The sequence below is a fragment of the Carettochelys insculpta genome, chromosome 4, assembly GCF_033958435.1.
Source record: "Carettochelys insculpta isolate YL-2023 chromosome 4, ASM3395843v1, whole genome shotgun sequence".
Classification (NCBI taxonomy): Eukaryota; Metazoa; Chordata; order Testudines; family Carettochelyidae; genus Carettochelys; species Carettochelys insculpta.
Genome location: NC_134140.1, coordinates 31,945,656 through 31,969,965, shown reverse-complemented (window position 1 = coordinate 31,969,965; position 24,310 = coordinate 31,945,656). Strand labels below are relative to the sequence as shown.

Genomic DNA, 24,310 nt, shown 5'->3' with positions numbered 1-24,310 from the left:
GTCTCACCACAAATATATATCCTAGGGCTCCAGATCCTCACTTGTTACCTACAGCTTTCTAAATGGAGGTTCAGCTGTTGAGACTATTTAAGGTTTTGGATTTTTAGAGACCTGTTTACCTCAAACATAACACCTCCATTTTGAAGTGTCATAGTTACCATCACTCGAGATGCTCAAATACAGAAGGTGTCATTTGCTGCGTGGTGCCCTTGAAATTCACTCATCTCATCCCCTGAGTTAAAAGTAGCCCAAATTTGGCATATTCAGGATGTGCTGATACGGTTGTTTATTTTCCAGGCTTTTTGCAAGAGTGGATTGCAATGAGGGGGTTGTATATTTGGGTAGTTCAGGCAGCTATTTGACTTCTCTGGTTGTTTTCTGGCTGGCAATTACTGACTTTGAAGTCAGAAAGTATCTGCTGGTTTTACTGTTTACTGATTGGCATACATAGAAAAGGCACTTACAACTCTAGATAAGGAAACAAAAAGCTTATGTGCAAAATGAAAGAGGTTAGCAACAATAACCAATTCCAGTAAATAACTATGGTAAGAGACTCTCAGATTTTCCACCTTTTAACTCTACTCCATCAGTGTGATTGCTTATATAATAATGCTATTCACATGTAACATATCTGCATTAGATTTACACATTACAAACTCACACAGCAACCCAGTAACACAGCTTGTAATGGGAAGAACTCCCCCAACCCAATTTTGCATTTATTTATCTAATTAACAATAACAACATCACCATACATTGGCGTGAAAAGTTTAATAAAAATTGGATTGTGGCTATTTCCTGAGGCTTACATGGTATCTGTAGCCCTGCATGACAGTACGGGATATCTGAACAGAGAGACTATTTACCCTGTCAATCACTTGTCAATCCACACAGCTTTCTACAAATACTTCTTGTGTTTGGAAGCTGTTTCACCAACTGCAGTAATTAAATTTTTAAACACAATGAGAGACATTTTCAAAAACACTAAATTAAAGCTAAGGGAAAAGTGATGTCACAGTTAACACTACTGCAACTAGAAAAGTTACATGTTCAAAAGTAACCTCCCAGTTATTTAAACAGCATATTTACAGTTCACAGTACCTCGTCCATTTTGAAAAGCTAATTATTAAAAACCTAATGGAGTAATGACTTCTTTCTAGTTAAACTTCAGAGCTTTGAAGAAATCAAGTCATTTCATTCCCCTCTCAACTCCTCCCAATGGAAAAATACTCCACAAGTTTTCATAACACAAACCCAAAAAAGGTCATGAACCTGAATTCTGTACCAAGGATACAAGATGGAGGACAAAGGGAAGGCAGCCCCACAGTCTCTCTCCAAAGCAGACTGAGAAGATCAGAAATTTCAATGTAGAGGAGGAGACTGGGTTCCTGATGACATAGGTCACCAATGCAACATGGTCATAAAAGACCCTGAGGACAGTAAAGAGAAAATAAGGGAGGAAAGTGGGAACATTTCTGTCCTGCCATTGACATGTTTGTAAATGGAAAGTACACAAATTGTTGACACCGAATTTATCCATTACATTGTTCTACTTCTCCTTTATGGATTCTACCCAGATCTACTGGTTTTGTCATAAGATATATCTGAAAATCATGGAAGGAAATATGGATTCCTGTTTTCCCCAACTGGGCATTTTAAAAGTTTGATTACAACTTTGGCTGGCTATCATTCTCTGAGAAAAGCTTGCATTAAAACTTGTGACTTCACAGAACCCAAGACATCAACAGACTCCTGCAGATAAGAAAAAACTAGTAGCCCTGAGCAATTTCACTCTGGATGCTGCCTCTTTATGTAACTAGTGGAATGGTTTCTTGACCATCCAGAATTACCCAGTAATGACAAATAAGAATATACACCTTTTTAATCTTTAAAGTGCTTTGCAACTCTGCAAAATATACAATAACCCCCTATGAATTATCTCCATTTTCAATAACTGAAAGAAAAGATCAAATAATTTGCCCAAGATAACAAGGAGATAGAATCAGCATTCAGAAGTTTCTAATCAAGTCAATTATTCAGATCATGTAGGTCTGTACACATATCTGCAGCTCCTTCCACTAAGGCTGATCTAGGTCATGACTACAAGATATCTTGAATAGTGTTTCTGGACTACCCAAACTGAGCTAGTGTAAAACCCAGTGATGCAGATATGGCTACAAAATGTGTCCAGCCTCGATGTTCTTTACAGAGTTCTGTCTATTCTCTGACAAAAGCTTATTGCTCCAAAATTTCCCTTAGTCTAAGTTGGCACAGGACTACTTGCTATTTTTGTCTTTTCTCTGTCACATGAAACTTCTGAAGTCCCAAAAAAGACACTGATCTCAATACCACAAAACATTCTAGAAGTCAACCATGGCTTCTTTGTCTAAGGACAGCTCTTCTCATGAATCAAAAAAATAGGACGGAGGGGAAGAGAAGAGGTTTTTCCTGATTATGGGAAGGGTTCTGTCAGACCAATCTACTTGAATTTAAGAATTTATGACTTCAGCTTCCAGCTTATTTCTTTTGACTCATTTTCATCCTGTCCAGGAAAAAAGAATAATTCAAAAGATCAGCAAAATCATCATTCATCAGGGACATCAAGCACCAGTTCCCAGTATATCATTTTTATCAATGACTGAATCTGTATATCAGAGAGGTAGCTGTGATAGTCTTTGATAACAACAAGAAGTCCTGCAGCACCTTATAGACTAAGATATTTTGGAGCATAAGTCTTCGTGGGCAAAGACCCACTTCATCTCATGCATGAGATGAAGTGGGTCTTTGCCCACGAAGACTTATGCTCCAAAATATCTGTTAGTCTATAAGGTTCCACAGGACTTCTTCTGGTTCTCAATCTGTATAGTTCAGATTAAAAATGCTGGAAGTCAAAGATGGAAATTTTTGTTTCAATCAGCATGAAAGGTATAGGTCATCCCCAGCCTCTGGGGGCAATCAGCAGTTTTCAAGACACACTCATGTTAGAGCACTGTTCTCTCAATTTTCATAGATTCATGTATTTCAAGGAGGATCCACTGTGATTATCTATGACCTGCATTAGACAGAAGCTTGGACTAAAATCTTCCCAAAATAGATTCTAAAGCACATATTTTGGAAAAAAGCATCCACGCTTGATTTAACAATTACCCCCATTTTCAATAACTGAAAGAAATCCATCATAACCTTTGGTAAATTGTTTCCATGATAATTAATCCCTGTTAAAGGCTTACCTGCTATTTCCAGTCTGAATTGGGTCTAGTTTCAACTTTCAAATATTGGACCATGTTATACTTCTCTTTGCTAGACTGAACAGCTCATTATTACATATTTATTCTGGGTCATTACTTAGATATTGCAATCAAGTCACCATTTAACCTTCTTTTTGTTAGGCTCAAAGATCACAGTCTCATTAGTGAATTACTAGAAAGCATGTTTTCTACGTTATTAATCAATGTTGTAGCTTTTCACTGAAACACATCCACTTTACTGACATCGTTCTCCAATTGTGGGCACCAGAACTAGAAACCAGTGCCAAATATAGCAGTTCAATAACTGTTGTACATCTACTTGATACGTCCTTGTCTATGCATGTAAGGACAGCAACAGCCCTTTTTGACCTCAGCCTCACACTGGGTACTCACATTCAGCTAGTTTCTCCACACCCCCAAACTCTGTCAGAAACACTGCTTCCCAGGGAAGAATCTAATCTTTCACATAAGGCCTACACGTTTTGTTCCTACACGTACACGTTTATAGTTAGCCATATCAAAAATGTACATTGTTTGCATGTGCACAGAATAAAAAACTATTCTGATCACTCAAACAGATGTGCCTCTGTTCACTATTTAGCACCCTCCTCCATTTTTAATCATCCGCAAACTTTATGATGATTATGATGATTTTATGTTTTCTTCTAAATCACTAGTAAAAATGTTAAATATCACAGGATAAAGAAAACTGCAAGATCCCATTAGAAACACACTGCTGCATGGTTTTCCATTTAGAATTACATGCAGAGATCTATCAGTTAGCCAGTTTTAATCCATTTAATGCTGTGCCAACTTTATAAATTTCTAATCAGTGTCATCTGATACCAAGTCAAATGCATGATAAAAATCCGAGTGTATTATGTCATTACTGTTACCAACCTAATTTGTGATCTCAAAAAGAAAAAAAAACAAGCTACTTTGCCAGAATCTGTTTTCCATAAATCCATATAGAGTCACATTAAATTATATTACTTTCCTTCAATTCTTAATCAGGTCCTGTATCAGCCACTCCAAAAGCTTTCCAAGAATCAATATCAGACTGAAAACGCTCTGATTTGGCAGATCATTTAAAAAAAAAGTTATGTAATATTGGTTCCCTTCCAGTCATCTGGAACTCCCTACTCCAGGGCTTACTGAAAAATCAACTGTAAGGGTCCAACTAGCTCCCCAGCCAGCTTGATTTTTAGATGCCAATTTTCTGAGCTTGCCGATTTAAAGGAGTCCAACTTCTGCTTTCCATCCCCTGGTATATGAGTGGGATGGGAAAAAAGCATCATCAGCATAGGATCAGACTATATCATTTGTGTTTTTCCCCAAAGACAGAAATATTTGCAAACATGTTCTATGAGAAGGCTACTGGTTCCATGGATGGGACAAGGGCAGCAGTAGCTTTTAATTTTAGTAAGGCTTTTGACACAATCCCATGAGACAGCTCATAAGCAAACAATGTAAATGTTATCTAGAAGAGATTATAGTAAAGTGGGTGAAGAACTAGTTGAAGTTATCAAATATTCATTAAACTGGGCAGATACATCTAGCTGGGTACCACAGGGATCTGTTCTAGTACAATATTCAATATTTTCATTAACGATTTAAGATAATGGAGTGGAGTATGCTGATGAAGTTTGTAGATGGCATCAAGCTAAAAAGAGTAGAAAGGATGGTCTAAAACAGAATCAAATGGAACAGAATTGAATTGTTCTGAAAGCAATGAAATGAAATTCAGCATAGACAGTGTAAAGTGCTATGATGTGGAAGGAAAAATCAAAATGTATGAATATAAAAACACAGGATAGATGGCAATACTGTTTACAGTTAAACAATACACCCTGAAAAAGAACTTTCATTCATTTGATCTAAAAACTAGCATCACAGGAAGCAAGCTCATTCCCTATAAACACTTCACAGAACTATGAATTCCATTTTAAATAAAGTGCACATGCTGAAAGGGATCTTCACAACATTGACTTATATTCCCTTTGTGATCCATTAAAACCCAATGATGAAGTTGCAAAAAAATACCAAATATTCTGGATTGGATTAAGTGGAGTGTTATATGTAAGACAAGGGAAACAATTATTCTTTTCTATTCAACACTGGTATGTCTACAGCTGCGTGTGTCACTAACATATGCACAAACTGGAGACAGTCTAGAAAGAAAAAGTGATAAAAGGTTTAGGAAACAGGACCTACAAGGAAAGGTTATAAAAATTGGGCTTGTTTATTCCTGAGAGAGAGAGGGCAGGGGAACCTAATAGCAGCCTTTAAGTTTATTAAAAGCTATTATGAAGAGAACATTGAACAACTGTTTTCCATGTGACCAAAGGTAGGATAAGTAGTAATGGGTTTAAATCAGCAGCAAGAAATATTGAGGGATATTAGGAATGGCTGTCTAAGGATAATTAAGTATTGAACAAGCTACCAGGGAGCTTGTGGAATCCCTGTCACTGGAGGTTTTAAAATGTCAGATTGTCTGGATGCACTTGGTCTGGTCTGAGTCAGGGGAAGGGAAGAGATGGACTAACTGACCTGTTAGTCATTTCCAACCCTGTATTTCTGCCATCATTGATTTAGCACCTTTCAATGACCTTTAAGTGAAAAAAAGAAAAACATCCTTCCTTCACCATGTCATTTTGAGACTCTAACAAGGATGCCCATTCAGTCTTAAAGATAATGGATCTGATGAACCAATTCTATAGTTCAGATTTCATTCCAGGATCATGTTCCACTTTATTCATGTCACAGTTGAGTCAGAGGATTCATTTCCCTCCTTAAACAATAAGGGCAACTCACATCTGGCAGAAGGATTCAGATAACCTGTCAATTCCTAGTAGCAAACATTCACCACACATACTAGTACCCAAATACTGGGAAGCCACCCTGGGTGGATCCAAATCTAGTTTAGAAAAGATAGATACCATATGAAACAACCGTAAACAACTGTTTTGGCTCCCTTGGTGTCACATATGTATTGCTTTGTTCATGAGTTAAACAACTCAGTGGTAGTTAATATCAACATACAGAGGCTAAAATATAGCAAGGAACATCACATAAAAGTAAAGACTCCCAAACTGAAGTATTTTCCCCCCACCCTAACCTGATTTGAGAAGATCCTATACACTGATATAAAAGGTATGCCTGCAAGTTACAAGAATACAGACATGTGCTGGGGTAAAATATAAGAATGATTTTTTTTAAGTGTTTAACTAGTTAGTATCCAGTTAGAGAAATAAGGAAGTGTTGGCATCTGACCCCGACACCTTATACAAGGCGGAGTCTTTCCCTGAGAAGGCACCTGAAATCTTATGATTCAGCCTTCTGCTAGTTGGTGTTGAAGAATAGCCTATTGTCCAGAAGACTGTATGGAAGATTTGAAAAAGCTACTTATGTTGGGAGAGGTAGAGGAAATAATTATGTTACAATTTACAAAAATTAAAGAGTGGGTACATATTTCAAGATTTTAAAATGTATCCAGCCTACAGAAATGGCTGTGGTACACATACAAAAACAGATTGGAGATCTTTAAATATTATCTCTTATTGTGATTTCAATTAAAAAATCCTTGTGTAAAAGTGATTTCAGTTTCTACTGACATGGTAAGAAAAAAAAAAAAGAGGTCATTCTTAGATACAAAGAAACAATTCACTTCCTTTCTACTGCATAGATGGTAACCAATTACCAGATTTAATTTAAGTCACATCCTAAAAGAATGTTTCCATTTCCTATTTACCTTATTTTTAGTGTGCCATTTATTCATTTTTAATCTACTTGGAAGTGACTAAATATTTGTTAGTGTTTCTACTATGGAACTATTTATCTTCATAGCCATGGTAATATATCCACATAGAGGCATCAAAGCTGTCAAATTCCTTCATTACAATTTGGCTTTTGGTGTAGAGGCTGGGTTGTTGGCACTTACATCTCACTGGACCCGTAACAGCAGATACTCATCATCATCAAGTCATTATCACATTTTTCCCTCCATGGCGGAGTGTATTTTAAGAAATTCCCATGTGTTCAAACACTAACTAGACTTTATTTCACAGTATCAATTATTCATAGAACTTTAGTCCAAATGGATATTTACATTTTTTCCTTTAGAATTCACACATTGTGAAGTTAATCTCTATAGACTTCCATTTCTAATCTTCAACCAAAAATCCCAACTAATCATGCATGCTTCAAAACAAATCAGCCAAAACATTTGCAATCCATCATTCATAAAAACATTAACAACTGGAGTTAATCGTATTTCCAACACGTTCCAAAACCCCACATATCTGGAGAGTTTTACCTAATGGAACTATCTAAACACTACAGACTCACTAAAGCATTGCTGCTGAAGCTGCTCAAAACAAAATGTATTGGAAGACGAAACATGTTATACCAATTATAGTTTTTTTTTCTTTACACTCTTAATTTGCGAAGAAACTAACCAAATTCAGAACATTCCCTCCATTTTTTGTTTTCAGACCATCAGTTTAAATTGAAACACTTCACAAGTTTAATTGTTCAGTTGAACAAAACATCTCTTTACTACACATGCCTTCCTGCATGATGTAGTCTCCAATCACAACCATCTTACACATAAATAGGGATGATGGTTTTTCTTAGCTTGATTCAAAGGGGAGAAAGTTCCCAGGCATACCTTAGCAAGCACGTCAGCCATGAGTAACCAAAGTGGACAGTTTTTCACTTGTTTCTTGGTCTGGATGGAGAAAATAGAAGGACTTCCTCCTTCTGGCCTAGGCATCCTGCAGCTATTAAAATACCCATTCCATTTAAAATACCTGCCTTGGTAAGTCCAGGTGGGGATCATATTTCCTCTTCATAGAGTGAGGCCTATCCCTTACACTTTTGAAGGAAGTTAGCCCCTTCTCTGCCTGACAATGTGGCATTAACCACAGACAGGGATGTCAAAAGAATTGATGCAAGGTGGAGGGGCCCAACTCAGGGTCATCAGAAAGGGCAGGGCTAAGGGCTAGCCTCCCCAGCCAATACTTCAGTGCTCCTGAGTTGAGAACTGGGGCACTGGCAGCAATTTGGAGGGCACAGAGCTCCAGCCACTGCCATGAGACTCAAGCCCTTTTAAATCACCCCTTTTGCTCATCATCAGCCCTTCCCACAGGGGAAAGGCATTCTATGAGAGCCAAGTGTGACAATATGGTTGCTGCTGCCCCCCCCACCCCTTCAGACCATCTTAAGTGCCTCCGCTGAAGCATACAAGAATCGTAGCCTCACACTGAGTATCAAAAAGACCAAGATGCTGCACCAACCCTTACTGGTGGGACAATCTCATATACCCTCTATTGAAGTCAATGGAGAACTGCTGGAAAATGTGCAGCACCTCCCATGCCTTGAAAGTCATCTTCGTGCTAAAGCTGACAGTGGTGCAGCAATTCAGCACTGTCTGACCCATGCAAGGTCTGCTTTTGCCTGCCTGAAACAAAGGGTCTTTGAAAACAGGGACATCTGTCCTGAGAAATCTCCTTGTATAACATGCAGAGGTTGTTCCAACACTACTGCATGTGTGTGAAACCTAGACAACATACAAGCATCATTTGAAGGCACTTGAACAATATCATCAACACTGCCTCAGAAGAATCATACATATCTCTTGGAAGCATAGGCACACAAACCCTAGCGTCCTGAAGAGTCGAACATGACCAGCATTATCATTCATCAACAACTTCGTTGGATGGGTCACATGGTCCTGATGTCTGATCAGCGGCTCCCAAAACAGATTGTCTTCTGAGCAGGAGGAAGGACAGAGAAGCAATGGGGGCCACCAGAAGCAATATAAAGACATGCTGAAGGCACACATGAGAAAATGCAGCATCCATGTCAACACTTGGGAGAACCTTGCCCAAGACCGTCCCCAATGGAGAATGGTAATCTGAGAGGGTAGTGCAATTTGAGAGGTTCTGCTGCAGTGCAGGAAAGGAGAGGCGGAAAAGAATACAGGGTTAAAATCTGCCCTGCAGCCCTCCAACTGCTCCGAGCACCTGCCCCTTCTGCGATAAAATCTGCAGCTACAAAATCAGGCTGATAGCTAACAAGAGATGCACAGATAGGAGGGTGACATGAAGATGTCCTATTCATTACTGAGTGCCCACCAAGTATTTAAACTACACCATCTGTAATAAGTCAACAGATTGCACCTAAGTATTAGGAGCCAGGTTCTGTAGAATCAAACTCATTAGAGGCAAGAAGCCAGAAGATTTCATGCCAGAGGGTGGATACACCATTTTGGCTGTTGAGGGGAGCTTGAGGGAGTCTATCAGTGAAAGGAAGGCAGGACTGCTGCTCTAGGTGCATATTTGAGCCTGTGCAACAGGACCGATAAACAGTGCTAGACTATTGGTGAGCACTTTGGAGTTAGGCTTGGGTGTGCTCCACAGGAAGTTGAAGGCCAGGTAGCTGAGCAGCAACATACCAACAGGTCAGCAGTCCAGATTGAGCAGCCACATCACCAGAGCATTTCAGTCTAGTGCTTTGGCTTTATGTACACAACCAGTCGGGTTAGAAGTCTCAGAGGAATGGGGCAGGTACTCCCAGTTCTGGGGGAATTAATTGTGCTACTAGATCAGTGTTTCATTTATGTTGCTGAAGACCCCATCCCCTGTTTTATATATACACACTTTTTAAATAAAAAAAGCAGTCTCAGAAACTTGGCATGCAATTGGATTTTGGTGTCAGGGTTTCCAGATCCACGTAAGCAATGGTAACCAGTATCTGATTGGAAGAGGAATTAGATGCAGACCCATTATTATAAAGTCAGTTTTTTGTTTGTACACTGCATCTCAGACCTGTACAATTAGCCTGTGTGTAAAATGGACTCCACTGGACAGAATAATTATGGCTTACACCACACTGAATAAAAATAACTAATTGGGCAGGCATTTTTTTATTAAACAGTCAACATGAAATATGCTTTTGAGAGTATAACTAAAATGAGCAAAATCAACAGGTTAAGCACTGAGGACTTAAAAAATATGCCTATCTATAGCCCAAATATTGAAGAAAAGGTTGAATTGAAATATGATAGCTTAAAAAAAAAAGTACACAAAACTTTGCATGTCTCTGTCATGGAGAACAGACCCTTTATAATTTCTAACTATGCTTTTCTTCAAAAGGACAGTGTTCAAGTCTAACTACATAGCTCTCTAACCCATGACAGCAAAAAGTTTTAAGAAATGTAATGTTACTCACGTTTTCTTTCTATTAGACAAATTCAACTTGGAGTTGACTGTCTTGATAAAGTTTCTTTATTTTGAAATAGTTACTGAAATAAAAGCACCTCACATATGTTATTTGACTGCATAGAAGAATTTTAATTCCATTCTCAAATATTGAAAAATTGGCGCCAGGCATTTAAGAGTGCATGCACGTGTGTGCCAAGTTTCTGATGTAAACACAGGTCAGAGCTGAATGAACGCAAAGGTACCCCAGAGTTGGGTGCTCACAAACGTGCATCTATTTTGATATCTTCCATTGTTTGCTCTGTTGAGCTTAATATTAGAGAAGCAAGATGGGTGATTTCTCTCACCAAGAGAAGTTGTTCCAATAAAAGAAGTTAGGTTACCCACCCTGCCTCCCTGGTTATGTTAACAGTATTTTGTTTTATGGCCTACGTCCTGCCTATGTTTCAGTGGAACCACACTCTCAATTTCACTTCAACAAGTGCTTTCTAAACTAAAAAATTTCCTATTAAAACAATGACAAATTCTTTTGTGCTTTAGTCTAGATTTGTTCAGAAGAAAGCATGAGAGATAATGCATACAAGCCATATAATATTTACAAGCTGTTCTCTGTCAGTTGAAGTGACTACATAGAGATGAACTTTTATGGAAAAAAACTGCATAAAATGAAAACGTAGGTTTAAAATTTTATTATGCTCAATTGAAACTGCTTGTAGAACAAGTAATAGACTCCTATGTAAAATATTACCTAAACTCTGCTCTAATTTTGTGCTCAGAGGGTAGATATACATTGTCGTATAAGTCAGGACTCAGGTTCCAGCACTGTTTTCTTCATGTCATTCCTTCCAGTGAATGGGAATTATCCTCCAGAACAACTCAGCCATTTCTGAGGACAAAGACTCCTTGCAGGTATTGAAATTAGTGCCATGCCAACAATACTTGCCAGCTCTTCAGAAACCTCCAAACCAAATATATTGAATCACATACAATTAAGTGGGTTCCCAACTAAAATCTATCCTGTGTGTGGAAAGTTTAAAGTTTAAATTATTTCCTTCCACGTATACTTAAGTTAATTCACCAGTTCAATACATTTGATATTTAAGATGATTACACTGCAGAAAGACAAATGCTCATGCTTTCTTTATACAACAGTTACAATGGCTTTATACAATGGCTTCTGGTTCATTGTAACTGGAGTTCTAGAATAAGCACACATACTAACTGTATTCATGTTTGCATGAACATTCAGGTGAAAAGCTTATCAGAAGTTTTTCAAATGATGTTTTTTCTTGCATCACACCAATTACAAGTATTTAGCATTAATAGGCAAATATTTGCTATATCAAGAAAGATTCAGACAGATTGTGACATACCTATTAAAACTGAATATGTAAAGCCAATGTATTCACAAGCAAGATCATGTTTTTTATATAATTTTAAACTAAAGGCTCTTATACCACGATAGCACTGAAAGTATACCTGTTTGGAATAGCCTTCCATGTATGTTTTAACTGTTGCACATTTTGCATCATTTATATACAGCTAGCATTTGTCAACAGAAGTATCAATGCTGCAGCTGCTTCACTGTAATGCTTGTGATGTAGACCTAGACTTAGTATAAAACAAGAAACAAAACTAATCTAGACTGACTGGAGTAGAAGAAAAATGTGAGAATTTTGCTGGCGTAAGAAAACTGGACTTTGAGCACATTGACTAGCTACTTGTTAAATTCTATTGTGGAATCCTTTATGAATGAAAAGCTACATATGTGGACTGTGAAACTTGACTTGCTACAGCAACCAGAAGCGGTATATTTTTTCCCTTTGCTGTAATAAATGTACCCCTTGGGAGGCAGTAGCTAAGTCAGCAAAAGAACATCTGTCAACCTAGCAACATTTATACTAGGCTTAGGTTGGCTTACCTACATCTGAGGTGCACAAATTTTTCATGCATCTGAGCAACGTAGCTACGTCAACTTCAGGTTCAGGCATAGACAAGGCTTTAGACTGTAAAGTTCTTTCAGGCCATGGCTGACTTATTATGCAGCTAGGGTGATCAACCATCTACGTTTTCACCTGAATGAAAAGGGATCCTGGCAGCTCCACTCAGCACCACTGACAGGACTGTTAGGAAGCCGGTCAGCAGCACACTGGAGTTAAAGCAAGATCCCTACCTTTATGCAGCTCCTATAAGTGGCTGGAATTTCCCTTCAGCTCCTAGAAGGTGTGGCCACCAGGGCTCTGTGCCCTGCCTCTAACCCAAGGCACCATCTCCATAGTTGCCATTGCCTGGGAACTGTGGGAGCAGTGCCTGCGGACAAGAGCAGAGTGCAAATCCAGGCTTCTGCCTATCAGCCAGAGGGAATTGCCAGCTGCTTTCAAGAGCACCCTGAGGTAACTGCCACCCAAACTGCCACTCTAAAACCCCTCCTGCATACTAGCCTTCTGCCCAAGGCCTGAGCCACATCCCACTCCTAAACTCCCTCCCGGTGTCTGCAACTCCTTGCACATTTTGAACCTCTCAGTCACAGCCTGGAGCCAACATTCTGCACCCATCATTCCCAGCCCCATCCCAGAATCCTCTCCCACAGCTAGAGCCCTCATCCTAACCCCCTGCCTAGCCCAGAGCCCCCACCCTGAGACCCTCATTTCTGGTCCCAAGATGGAGTCCACACCCTCATTCAGAATTTGCACTCCCTCCCACATACCAACCATTTGCCCAGCCTGGTGAACATGAGAATGACAGGTTGCATGGAGAGTGAGCAACAAAAGAGAAGATGATTTAGCAGGGGGCTGGGTGAGGGTGTTTGGTTTTCCGCATTTGGAAAGGTGGCAACCTTATGTACAGTATCTAGCACAATGTGGTCTCAGTCCACAACAGATGCTCGTAGACACTATAAGAATATAAAGTGACGAGGTTGAATGAACCCAGGGAAAAAACTAAAGAATGGCTAGTTCACTGTTGAGGGAATGAGGCTATGACTTATTAACATATTTGGAAAAGGATTAATATTTTCCACTATTTAAAAAAAACAGGTTTAAGAGAAGGAAAGAAAGGAAGGAAGACAGCTTTAGGGAAAACTGAAATTATACTAGACTCAAAGAACTTTGCTATAGTTGTGCAGTGCATTGTATTTGAGCTGTGTGTACATGGCCCTTCACTCTTGTAAATGGCATGAAACGGCGGCTGATTGGAAATGCAAAGGAAGCATGGGTTTAAGTCTAACACCTCATTTGCATATTCCCATGATCTAACTTCTGGAAGCTAAAGAAGCCATCTGGACAGGGTTCCTTTGAAAGGAAACTCCCCTTTCGAAAGCTTCTTTCTTCCTAAATTTTTTCAGGAAGAAGGGTGCTTTCGAAGGGGGAGGGGGTTCTTTTCGAAGGAACCCCATCCACATGGTTGCTTTGGCTTCTGGAAATGGCTCTCACAGAAGACCGATCATGCGTGAATATGCAAATGAGGTATTACATATTTAAATCCATTCATCATTTGCATTTTCACTTGGCCATATTTGCATGCCCCTTCCAAAAGAGGGGAGGGGAGACATGTCAATACAGCTTAAATGTCTGAAAAGTACACTGGTTGCAAAGTAGCTCCCCTAACACAGTACTTTTCAGATATGTTTAACTCCAGGATGTAAGGTGTTATTCAAAATGCTCTATTCTACATTATGGCAAAACACATTATTAAGAAGCAAGATGAAATTAAATATTTGGATAACTTTTTTTTTTTGGTAATAAAGAATGGGGCATATGAAAGCTACTATGTGCTGGCTAAAATGCATAAACATTTTTGTGCTGATCTTACTTCTCTTACCAATTTTCTGAAACCCTTTTGAAAATTACAATATACAGTAGCCACTATTTTAAACTCCCTTTTCTACATGCAGGTCACCTTTTTATACAGATAATACAAGCTGAGTAAAATTGAAACTTTAAAGAATTCTAACTTATGAAAAGTTTACTAGATGCAGAAGAGTATAATTTTCTTAAAAACCTCAATGACAGTTTGTTTTTTTTTAAACTAGAAAAACATTTTGCTGTTTGCCAAATAACTGTGTAATTTTAAAAGGAACTTTAAAATGCTATACTAACCAACATTTAAGATGATGGGTCAACAGGGGTTAAACTGTCTTTCTTGATTGAGTTCATAAGTATCTTAGCTGTACTTTCAGAAGCCATCACAATGTAACTTGAATATTAAAACCTCCAAGGAAACCATCAATAAGAGCTGCTAAGAATTTCACAAGTTTTTTTTTTCCTTAGGTGTTAATTAAATGATCATTTAACACTGAAATGTAAACACAACATTTTCATCTAGTGACAGCATAGCCTATTATAAATCCAGGGTAATAAAAGTCCTGGTGTTAATACTCTGAACCAAGTTCCCACAACACTTTAAGATGCCTTGTCATGTCTAAGGTTAAGTATCTAGACACAAAACAAAGATTGCGCCTGCTCGACTTCCAGTTCAATTTTCCCATCGCTCAGTGACCTAGGTAACACTTTGAGCAATAAAGAATAAATTTAATTTCTTCAGCATTTTGTGAGGATTAGGAACAATTGTTGGCCTGCAATGACTTCTTATCCTTGGACTCTTTCTTCCAGAGCATTCCCCCCTCTTCGAAAAGCAAATTTTGATGGTTTAAGACATAGAACAAACAGAACTTTAAATTAGGCTTTTTTTTTTTTTTTTTTCAATCAATTGGAACTGTTGGAGGGGAAGCAATCAAGCTTTCTTTGGACTTCTCAGCTATTCAGTTACTGTGAGCTTTAATCTTCTACCAGAAGAAGAAACCTACCATCATGGGGTGAAGCTCAAATATTTCTTCATTTTTCTGTCTTTTATTCTCACTTTAATCAAGATGGCATGGGTTCACTTAAGGCAAGCTGAGAGTTACAGATGTCCTCTTTATAAAACATTCCACACCAAGGGTCTGTTCTATATAATAATCTTATTTCCTCTGACGTGCCTTTTTATTTTTCATTACTTCCTTCACTGAGGTTCAGTTGCCTACTTAGCTACTGCCTGAAAGGTTTCTGATACCATAGTTTATCAAATCTTTCAAGGTTAACCCTGTAGGAACAACCATATAACATCATCATCAGATTGGCCATTAGCTTAGCTATAGCTGAGGTGACTACAGTACACTGCTGCAACTTCTGTTCAAACCCTTAAAGAAAAAGTTCTGCCAATATTCATATTCTGCTTTAACAATTCTCCCATCACACAGCTTCCACCACACCCACACAGTCTGACAGACTAGGATAATTAGACCATCAGTTTAGGTAAAACTCCTAACTGATTTAATACATTTTAAAATAAAGCAAAATAAAATTTGCTATGACTAATAATTACTTAGCAGATCTAAATGTGACTTGTACCTTTTCAACAGGCATATTTAAATAGTAATATAGCAAGTACTCAAAGAAATTTCAGAAGAAATTTTGAATAGCAGTATTCATATTGAAACCAGGAGAGTGGCCTTAAGCCATATTTTTGTTTGCTTGCTTGCTGTTTTAACAGTTTTCAAATTAAGATTAGAGAATAACCTTAAACCATAATTTTGTTTGCTTTCTATTTTTAACATGGTTTTGAAATTAAGATTCAACATGATTATAAATTGTACTGAATGTCTGCCACAATGAAATTGTAAGGTGTCCCTATAGAGGTTTGTCTGCTGAATAGACTACTCATTCAGACAACGTAAGGATTTAATGGATTGTCCGTTACCAGAAGTTAGTTTATATCCCCAAAAGTCTACCCATCTTGCTGTTTTATCCTGCTACAAGCTTGTACAAAAATGTAAAATTAAGTTTAAGTAACTAGAGAATATAAATGGCAAATTTAAAATTCAACATAAAGTCATTCCCCCCAATTATCACATGGTAAAATTTTGAAAGCCCAACATGGAAGTTCAGTAAACTGCATGTTTTGCCAGTGAAAGAAAATATATGCTTCCAGATTAAAAGTGCAAAAGCACTGACCAACATACATTTCAACTTCTGAGCACCTACAGTCACTTCACAGTTGAAAAATTTCTTGATACGTAGGACCACATTTTCCACTTATTTCCTATAGTAACCATTTTATGACAGGTACTGTCTAAACACAAAAGCATTCACTCAAAGGGCAGAGAAAAGGACAATATTCTAAGTAAAGGAAAGTGTAAAAAGTTCATTCTGATTTTAGAAGTATTATTTTCAGTTTTAACCCATATACTTGAAATTGGGAACATTATGTAGTACCCAGAGACACTAAGACCTCATCTGGGGTGAGTGAAGTCTCTGCTTTACAGCCTTGGCTGAGAGCCAGCTGGCCTTTAGCTCATGTGGTAGCAAGCATAGGGGCTAAAGCCCTGCACACAGGTTCTATCCTTGGGGCCGGCAACTGGGATCAGTCCACATTTCGCTTAGATTCAGAATGAACCTTTAATGGTCATCTACAACATACCCAAGCATGTGGCATTTTTCTCATAAAAATAGTTAGCTATTCACACTGCTGGATATTCGCTTTCCCCCTACAGTAGGATATAGACCAGTGTTGGGCAACCTACAGCCCACGAGCCATATGCAGCACACTGGAGTTCCATCCATAACCTGTGGCCCCCTTTCTGTTCCCCTCCCTGGCATACCGCTGATGCACTGGGTAACGGGAACCCTGCACTTCCTATTCCTCCCCATCCTTTCATGCACTTTTGGAATGCAATGGATGGCTGATTTGTGCTTTGCCCCTCTGCCTCCCCCACCCTCCCTGTGCTGGCATATCACAAATCAGCTGGGAGGGGGGGGTGAGTGAAGGGCAAAGCAGCCCGTGTTGATTTTCCTGCTTCCTCCCAAGCCCCCTCTCACCTCTGAAAGGGGAGCTGCTCCAGAGAAGCATCCCATATCCCAACCTCCTGCCCTGACAGCACCCTAACACCTGTCCAGACCCCAAACACATCAGCCCCATGCTACACCCTGCAACCACAGCTGGATCCCTTATCCCCTCCTTCACCACCTACCTACCTCAACCTGTACCCCCCTTTCAGCACTTTGAGCCTCTCATTTTTGGCTCAACCCCAGAATTTAGAGGCCCTCACAAAAATCCAATAGCCTCAGGCCCCCAAGAAGAATTTACCTGGCCCAGAATACAGGTGAATTAAGGGTTTTTTTTTTTTGGTTTTGTGTTTTTTTGGTGCTTGGGTGGGGCCAACTGATTTTTCTTTGGGTCAGTAGCCCTTGACAAAAATATTCCCCACCCAGTCCTCCTCTTGATATTTCCCATTTCTAGCCTGAAGTACAGGGCAAGTAGAGGAACAATGCTGGTCCTGGAGCAATCATAAGGTAGTCTTTTAAAGAGATTACCATCTCACAAACAAGTGCTAAAACAGAACTATCAAACGTTAACAGAGTTGACCTTAAAATACTACACCACTGAAAGGTAACTATATTTTGGAGAATATACACTTCAATTATTGATTTTCTTACAAACTGGCCACATTAATAGATATATTTAAAGCAAAAAAACACTATTTCCAATACCGATCAACATTTATGTTAGTAATTACTAATTCCTTTTGATATAGGTTAGTATACAGCAGGTTGTGAGTTTCAGCTAGCAGGGACCCAACTCCTTTTCAGGCATGCTTTTTAACTACAAAATATTTTGGTATCAATATACCAGTGATACCAATAAATCAGTATCAAACCAGTGAACTGATTTAGCACAGAATTATATTATATTCTTCCACTGCCAGAAAAAGGAAGATAAACAATCTCCTGAACATACTCTTAGGACTTGTCTACACTTGACCCCAGCTTTGAAGGGGGCATGTTAATTAGGGTGATGGGAGATTACTAATGAAGTGCTGCAGTGAATATGCAGCACTCCATTAGGCTAATTCTCCCCCACGGCAACTTTGAAGTGTCAGACTTCAAAATGCCGGCATGAACGTAGCCATGGGCACTCTGAAGTGCCTTTACGCCTCAAAATTTATTGCCATGGCGGAGAATTAGCCTAATGGAGTGCTGCATATTCACCGCAGCACTTCATTAGTAAACTCCCATTACCCTGATTAACATGCCCCCTTTGAAGCTGGGGGCAAGTGTAGACCCAGACTTACTGTTGGGAGATGGTGGAATTTACAAAGTTTGAGTATCTACAAATGATCATAAAACTGAACATTTTATATGCACACATCAGTTTTAGTTTATTTCAAATGTTTCACAAAATAAATATTCAAAGAAAGTTAGTCTTCCCTGTTTATAATAATTTAAAAACTTGAAACCAATAGATTATTAGTGAGCCTTTGCCAGTTCTTATAAATACTTTAACAAAAATGGTAGTTATGTGAAGGGATTTAAGCATTTGGGGATAAAAATAAAACAAGGATTACAGTCTTCCCTACCTTTGAGGCTTAAAAAGAAAAAAAAATCCCTATGTTGGCATTGTGGAAGCATAAGAATGATTTGCTTTCATTTACTTTCCAAAACAGAAAATTTAAGTACAGATTTGGAAACAACTTAGTAGCATGTCTCAATTATGTGCTAAAACACATAAGAACAAGCCATTGAAACTAAAGCGATCTCACGAGTGCTTTCTTCAGTTAGAAGAACGGACAAACTAAACAAGGATTTCATGTAAGTGAAGGCTATAATACTGTATCATTTTGTGATATGAATATCCCTCTTTGAAACTGATTGATGTACATGTACCTTGGTCATACTGAAAGGTGCAACCACTACTAAAAGTATTACAGCATATAGGTAACAACTGAAATATGCCAATTACTGCTTTTCTTCAGTAGCAACTCATCTAACAAGCTACTTCAAAGACAAGAACTATTCAATAACATCTCCTACCACAACTGGGAAAGCATTCCTTTTGTACATTGGATTTTTAAGCTCCAAACCACCTGTTTCCACTTGGAATACAAGTAGTCAAAAGCTGTAGTATAATGAGGCTCAGAATCTCTAGGAGTTTTCAGAACAGAATTCTCTTTGCTTAGTCAAAGGGAATTATCACAATGGCAGATAAAATGTTTCATCTACCAAAATTACTGGTAATAATTTGCTTGTAGTTTTTAGAAGGAGAAACAGGCAGAATTATGCATTTAAGTAGGTTATAAAATTACTAATGAATGGTTATAAAATTACTAATGGTGCTAATGAAATAAAACAGTTTAACAAACACTACAAATGGAAATGTGTTCTTCCAGCCACTTATATTCACCATCTTTTTCATTTTCACCTCTGATTGTTTTAATTTTAAAAAAGAAAAAGTATGCTAACTTTTGACAGCTAAAGAGGTACCAACTTTAATGAGGTTAATAGCAGGCTCTCTCACAACAGTTACAAAGGAGAGGTATGACAGCAATCTAAAGAACTTTCATCTTTGCGTCAAACATCTTCAGCATTCCCAGTAATGGAAATCAGCAGTAGCTATCATGGTAGCTCACTAGATGAGTAATGATGTCGATCTGACCAGACAACGGTAACCGTAGCAACCGTAACCTGCAATTCCCGCATAACCATTGTTGGATTTATTGTGGCAGGGGCCAAGGAGGCCAAGAGTAAAATGAAGCAGAGAACTATGGTGTCTGACACATCTAATACCATACACTTTAATCATAGCTGGCAGAAATTAATTCAAGAGGAATTTTTGCAAGGGTTCCCCATGCAGTTTTCTTTTATTCTTGCCTATGAGAATCTTAAGCCACTAAGCAGACATCACAAACTTAGGTGTTTCTTACAGCCAGAGTACACTAAGATCTTTTCTTTTAAATATGTAAAATATCTCATGCCAAATATGCTTTTTTAAAGTATGCTGATAGCACAAAGGAAAAGTGTACAGCTGAAGATAGGACTGGGTACCTAGATTAAGTTTATTTTGAGTCATTATAGCTCAGTGCGAACAAGTATTTCTGAAACATCAGCTCGGATATGGAATCTTCCTCATCCAACTTAAAGTGTTTGAATTAAATGCATAGGTTATGTGCACAGAATTATGTATCTTACCAATTAAAAAGTCATGTTTTAAATCCTAACTCTCAAAGAGCTTGGAACATAGCATTTGGTATCCTGCAGCAAATGGCAATGCAATGAACTGTGAACTAACAAGCCAAATTAAGTAGTCAGGATCTATTTGCTTCATAAAACCCAGTAAGCCATAATAATTCTTATTTTAAAGATACTATTGCTCACATGGGACAAGTCAGCGTTAGAAGGCACATGAGTAATTGGAAACAATTCAGGTTGTGATTGCAATGAAAAGCATTTTTTGAATAATGGCTTCATACAAAAAAATTTAAATATTGTCCAACTAAATATTTTTTCTCACTAGAACCACAAGTACTTTTTAATTATCTTTTAAAAATTCAGTACCACCCAATGAAGTTTTTATGCCAAGCTATCTTTCCAGTTTCATCCAAAATAGGAAATATTTCAGAGTACAGACTAAAGTAGGAGTTTAGGAATCTTTAGGCATTATCTTGGAAGGTTATTTTCTTCCAACAATATCTACCTGAAAAAACAAACCATGATTTCTATAAACACAGAATACGCAGGAAGACAGAATTAAGTACTGTCTCTTTTAAATTCTCGATCTATTGCTTTCCCTTACTTACACTTACCATCTGTCAACAAGTGCTTGTAATTTTATTACACTGTCCTGTAGTTTATGCAGAGTTGGTATTATTTTACAGAGTTCTGTTAATGGACTGGATAAATTGTAATGCTATTTAAACTAGTCTCCTGCTCCAACAAACACAGCTGCAACTGTACTACTATTTCTGAGCAAACATCTTGACCTGAACATGCAGGGCTCTCTCAACCCATCCAAAGAGAAATTGGAGCAGACAGCAAAGGGAAAGCATAGCTGTCCGCTGACGGCAACCAACCGTGTCTAATCATAATTCATATTCAGTGTACCCACTCTTTTATATTGCATTTAGGCTACACAACAAGCATATGTGCTTCTTCACCTGGCATTTCATTTACAGCAAAGGGTCAAATGGTAATTATCATTCACAGAAGCTGAAAAGCCTACAGAAACTTACACATAGTAATACATTAACTATTAAGGGGTTTATTTAGAAAATTAGATATTGAAATGTAACTTATTTAAATGTCCATGTATACATACTTTTGATTCTCCTTTTTGCAAAGAGACTATAGCTCTCTGCATAGACATGTATACAGGAGTTCCTGAACATACACATTAGTTTAAACAAAAATAAAACTAAGAAATATGCACAGCTTGGTCCTGGCATGGTGGCCAAACTACATAAAATACAAAACCTCCAGATCATGCACAGTTAACATGCATCATTTCTAAACAAACCTACTTTTGCTGTTCTGACATAATTAAGCATACAGCTAAACTATACATTTCAGTACAATTAATGTACCTTTAAAGCATGCATATGTTATAACCAGACATTCATTTTCAAGGTCTGATCAACAATCACCCTTGGGCAGAAGAAATTTAATACTGTTAAGCCAGTCATCTCTTATTTTCCACCACATACACTTATACATATTACTCTATCCTATATCCAAAAAACAAAGTATTAGAAGAAGTATCTACCAACTGTAGAATTTTAAATAAGTTATTAATCTGAGTATGCCTTAAATGTGCATGCAGTATCTTCAAATCCTCATTTCTTTTTTAAAATTGATCAACTCAAAGATGAAATAAAATACAGCCATAATTCTCACCTTTCCTGATACAAAAATACTGAACCTGAAATTTTGGGTTTCCACGCTTGCTAGGGAATTTTTTCAGAAAATGGTTGACTAGCCTTAATAAATTCTGCACGCATACCATAATATTTTTGAGATATGTACTCTAATTTTGTTAGATGAAGGAACTTATTTTCCAGAGCAGAATCCTTAGCACACTACTGTGTAGTAATCCAACAAGTGTGTTTGCTATAGAAAAATCTGGATACAAAACCATACATCAAAAGTAAGAGACAGATAATAGGTATGTATATGGTGTTAATATGTCTCCAGCAACAGTTTAGCCATTTTAAGACTCTCACTTCATATTAGAAAGGAAGCAGAATGAATCATTTAAGAAGTCAGAACAGAAGTCAACTTCATTATGAAAATTTACGTGACTCACATCAACTTCAAAACATCGTGAACTGGAGCATATTTGATCAAACAGAATAGCTATCTTTCCTCATTTTCCAACCACACAAGGAAATACCAGGAAAATCTATCCTCCTGGCTACTGATTGCATTCTGATGAATTGAATATAATCTTTTGGTTTGTCAGATTATTTTGTGCATTTAACCTATAACAATTCTAGCAGAACAGTCTCTGGTGATGCCTAAATGTGTTTTTCCACACAAGCTTCAAATTTATGTGCTGTCTTTACAGAGCTTGTTAAAGTGTCATTGCTTTGCTCTCTTCAGTTCTACATGCTATGACTAAAGCAATTAAAGTTAACTTTAAATTTTATTAAAATAATCAGACTGCTTTGTGTTACATTTATTGAATTTATCCCAGTCATACAGCAAAGCAAAATAATTCGATTCCAGAACAGCACTGGCCAAAATGGCAACATTCCATTTTAAAATATTAACAACCAAACAAAAATCAAAACCAACACCGACACACCACACTTTGTGTTGATGACTAAAAATTATATGTTGTACTTTTCATTTCAGTCCAGTCATTTGTCCAAACAGTTTCCACTGATTGCCAGTATAGCAACAGGTATACACGATGGCAAAACGAACACTGTAATAAGTACTAAAGAATGTTTTTCAGTCCAACCTATAACTACAGAACAAAATGCTAGAAACAAATTATGAATAGCCTCTGGGTAATATCTAAAGCAATTATTTTGGATTTTTTTTGTGCTCTCTTGAAAGTCAAAAAGGAAAAACCACCATGAAAACAAGACTATTCTTCTACCAAAAACTTTTGGAAGTGGGAAAAGGGAAGAGAAAGAGATTAGGGTTCATTTATCTGAGCTAGAAAATGAAAAATATGGCACAGTAATCAAAACACACTAAATTGATATAACTTTGTTCTTGACAAGGTAAAAATAGAACACAGCTCATAAAAGGACCGATTATGTGGCAGCTAAAATTGATATTGACATGCAATGCTCTCTCAATTCTTCCAGCAGAAATGATAAAAATGATGCCTCACATTATGTTATGCAGGTGTTAAATATTTTCAGAAATAGTGGATTTTCACTACTTACAGTCTGTATAGCTTTGGAGTCCCCAGGAACAGCAGTTCAGAAAGCAGCTGAAGATTATTTCTATTTAGACGCCTTTTGAGAAAAAAAGCAAAAAGTTAGATCACAAATAAGAATGACAATCACATGCAAACGTGTTGCACAGCCATAACAAACTGAAGACATAAAATAGAGGTATGCACTGCTTGGTTCACTAGTGGAAACATGGTCCAGCAGTAACTTTACCATGAGTTGATCACCTTTTCTGGCAAGCTTTCCTTTCCTTTTATGACATACTATTTTTCAGTGTATGGAGTCTAGCTTATTCCCTAAGTTGGGAGTCTATGCCATATGAGACAAAAACAAAATAGGCACAAAAAAGCACTGTTTGTCTTCCATCGCTACATTTATCTTTCCAGTCTGGAGCAGCTGATACAAGCATATTGTGGCTATCAAGATCACACAAAAGCACATTTATATCTTGCACACATATGCATCACTGCATACAAGTTATGTGAGAATATTATGTAATTAAGGATCCATACAAGGTGACTGTGCAAAGGGGCAGACCTTAATTTCTTGACTTCCATGTAATTCAAGACAACCTATACTTTGTACAAAATAGTTTAGCATAATTGTGTTTATTATAAGACTAT

At 37.7% G+C, this 24,310-nt stretch overlaps 1 protein-coding gene across 3 annotated transcripts in view; it reads right to left on the bottom strand.

Moving 5' to 3' along the window:
- The window catches only part of SLIT2 (slit guidance ligand 2), a 372,755-nt gene that overhangs the window by 326,681 nt on the left and 21,764 nt on the right, over positions 1-24,310 (bottom strand). For all 3 annotated transcript variants that reach the window (XM_074992549.1, XM_074992550.1, XM_074992551.1), the window contains exon 4: positions 23,679-23,750. In XM_074992549.1, the coding sequence (XP_074848650.1) occupies positions 23,679-23,750 (72 nt within the window). The remainder of the gene's footprint in view (positions 1-23,678; positions 23,751-24,310) is intronic.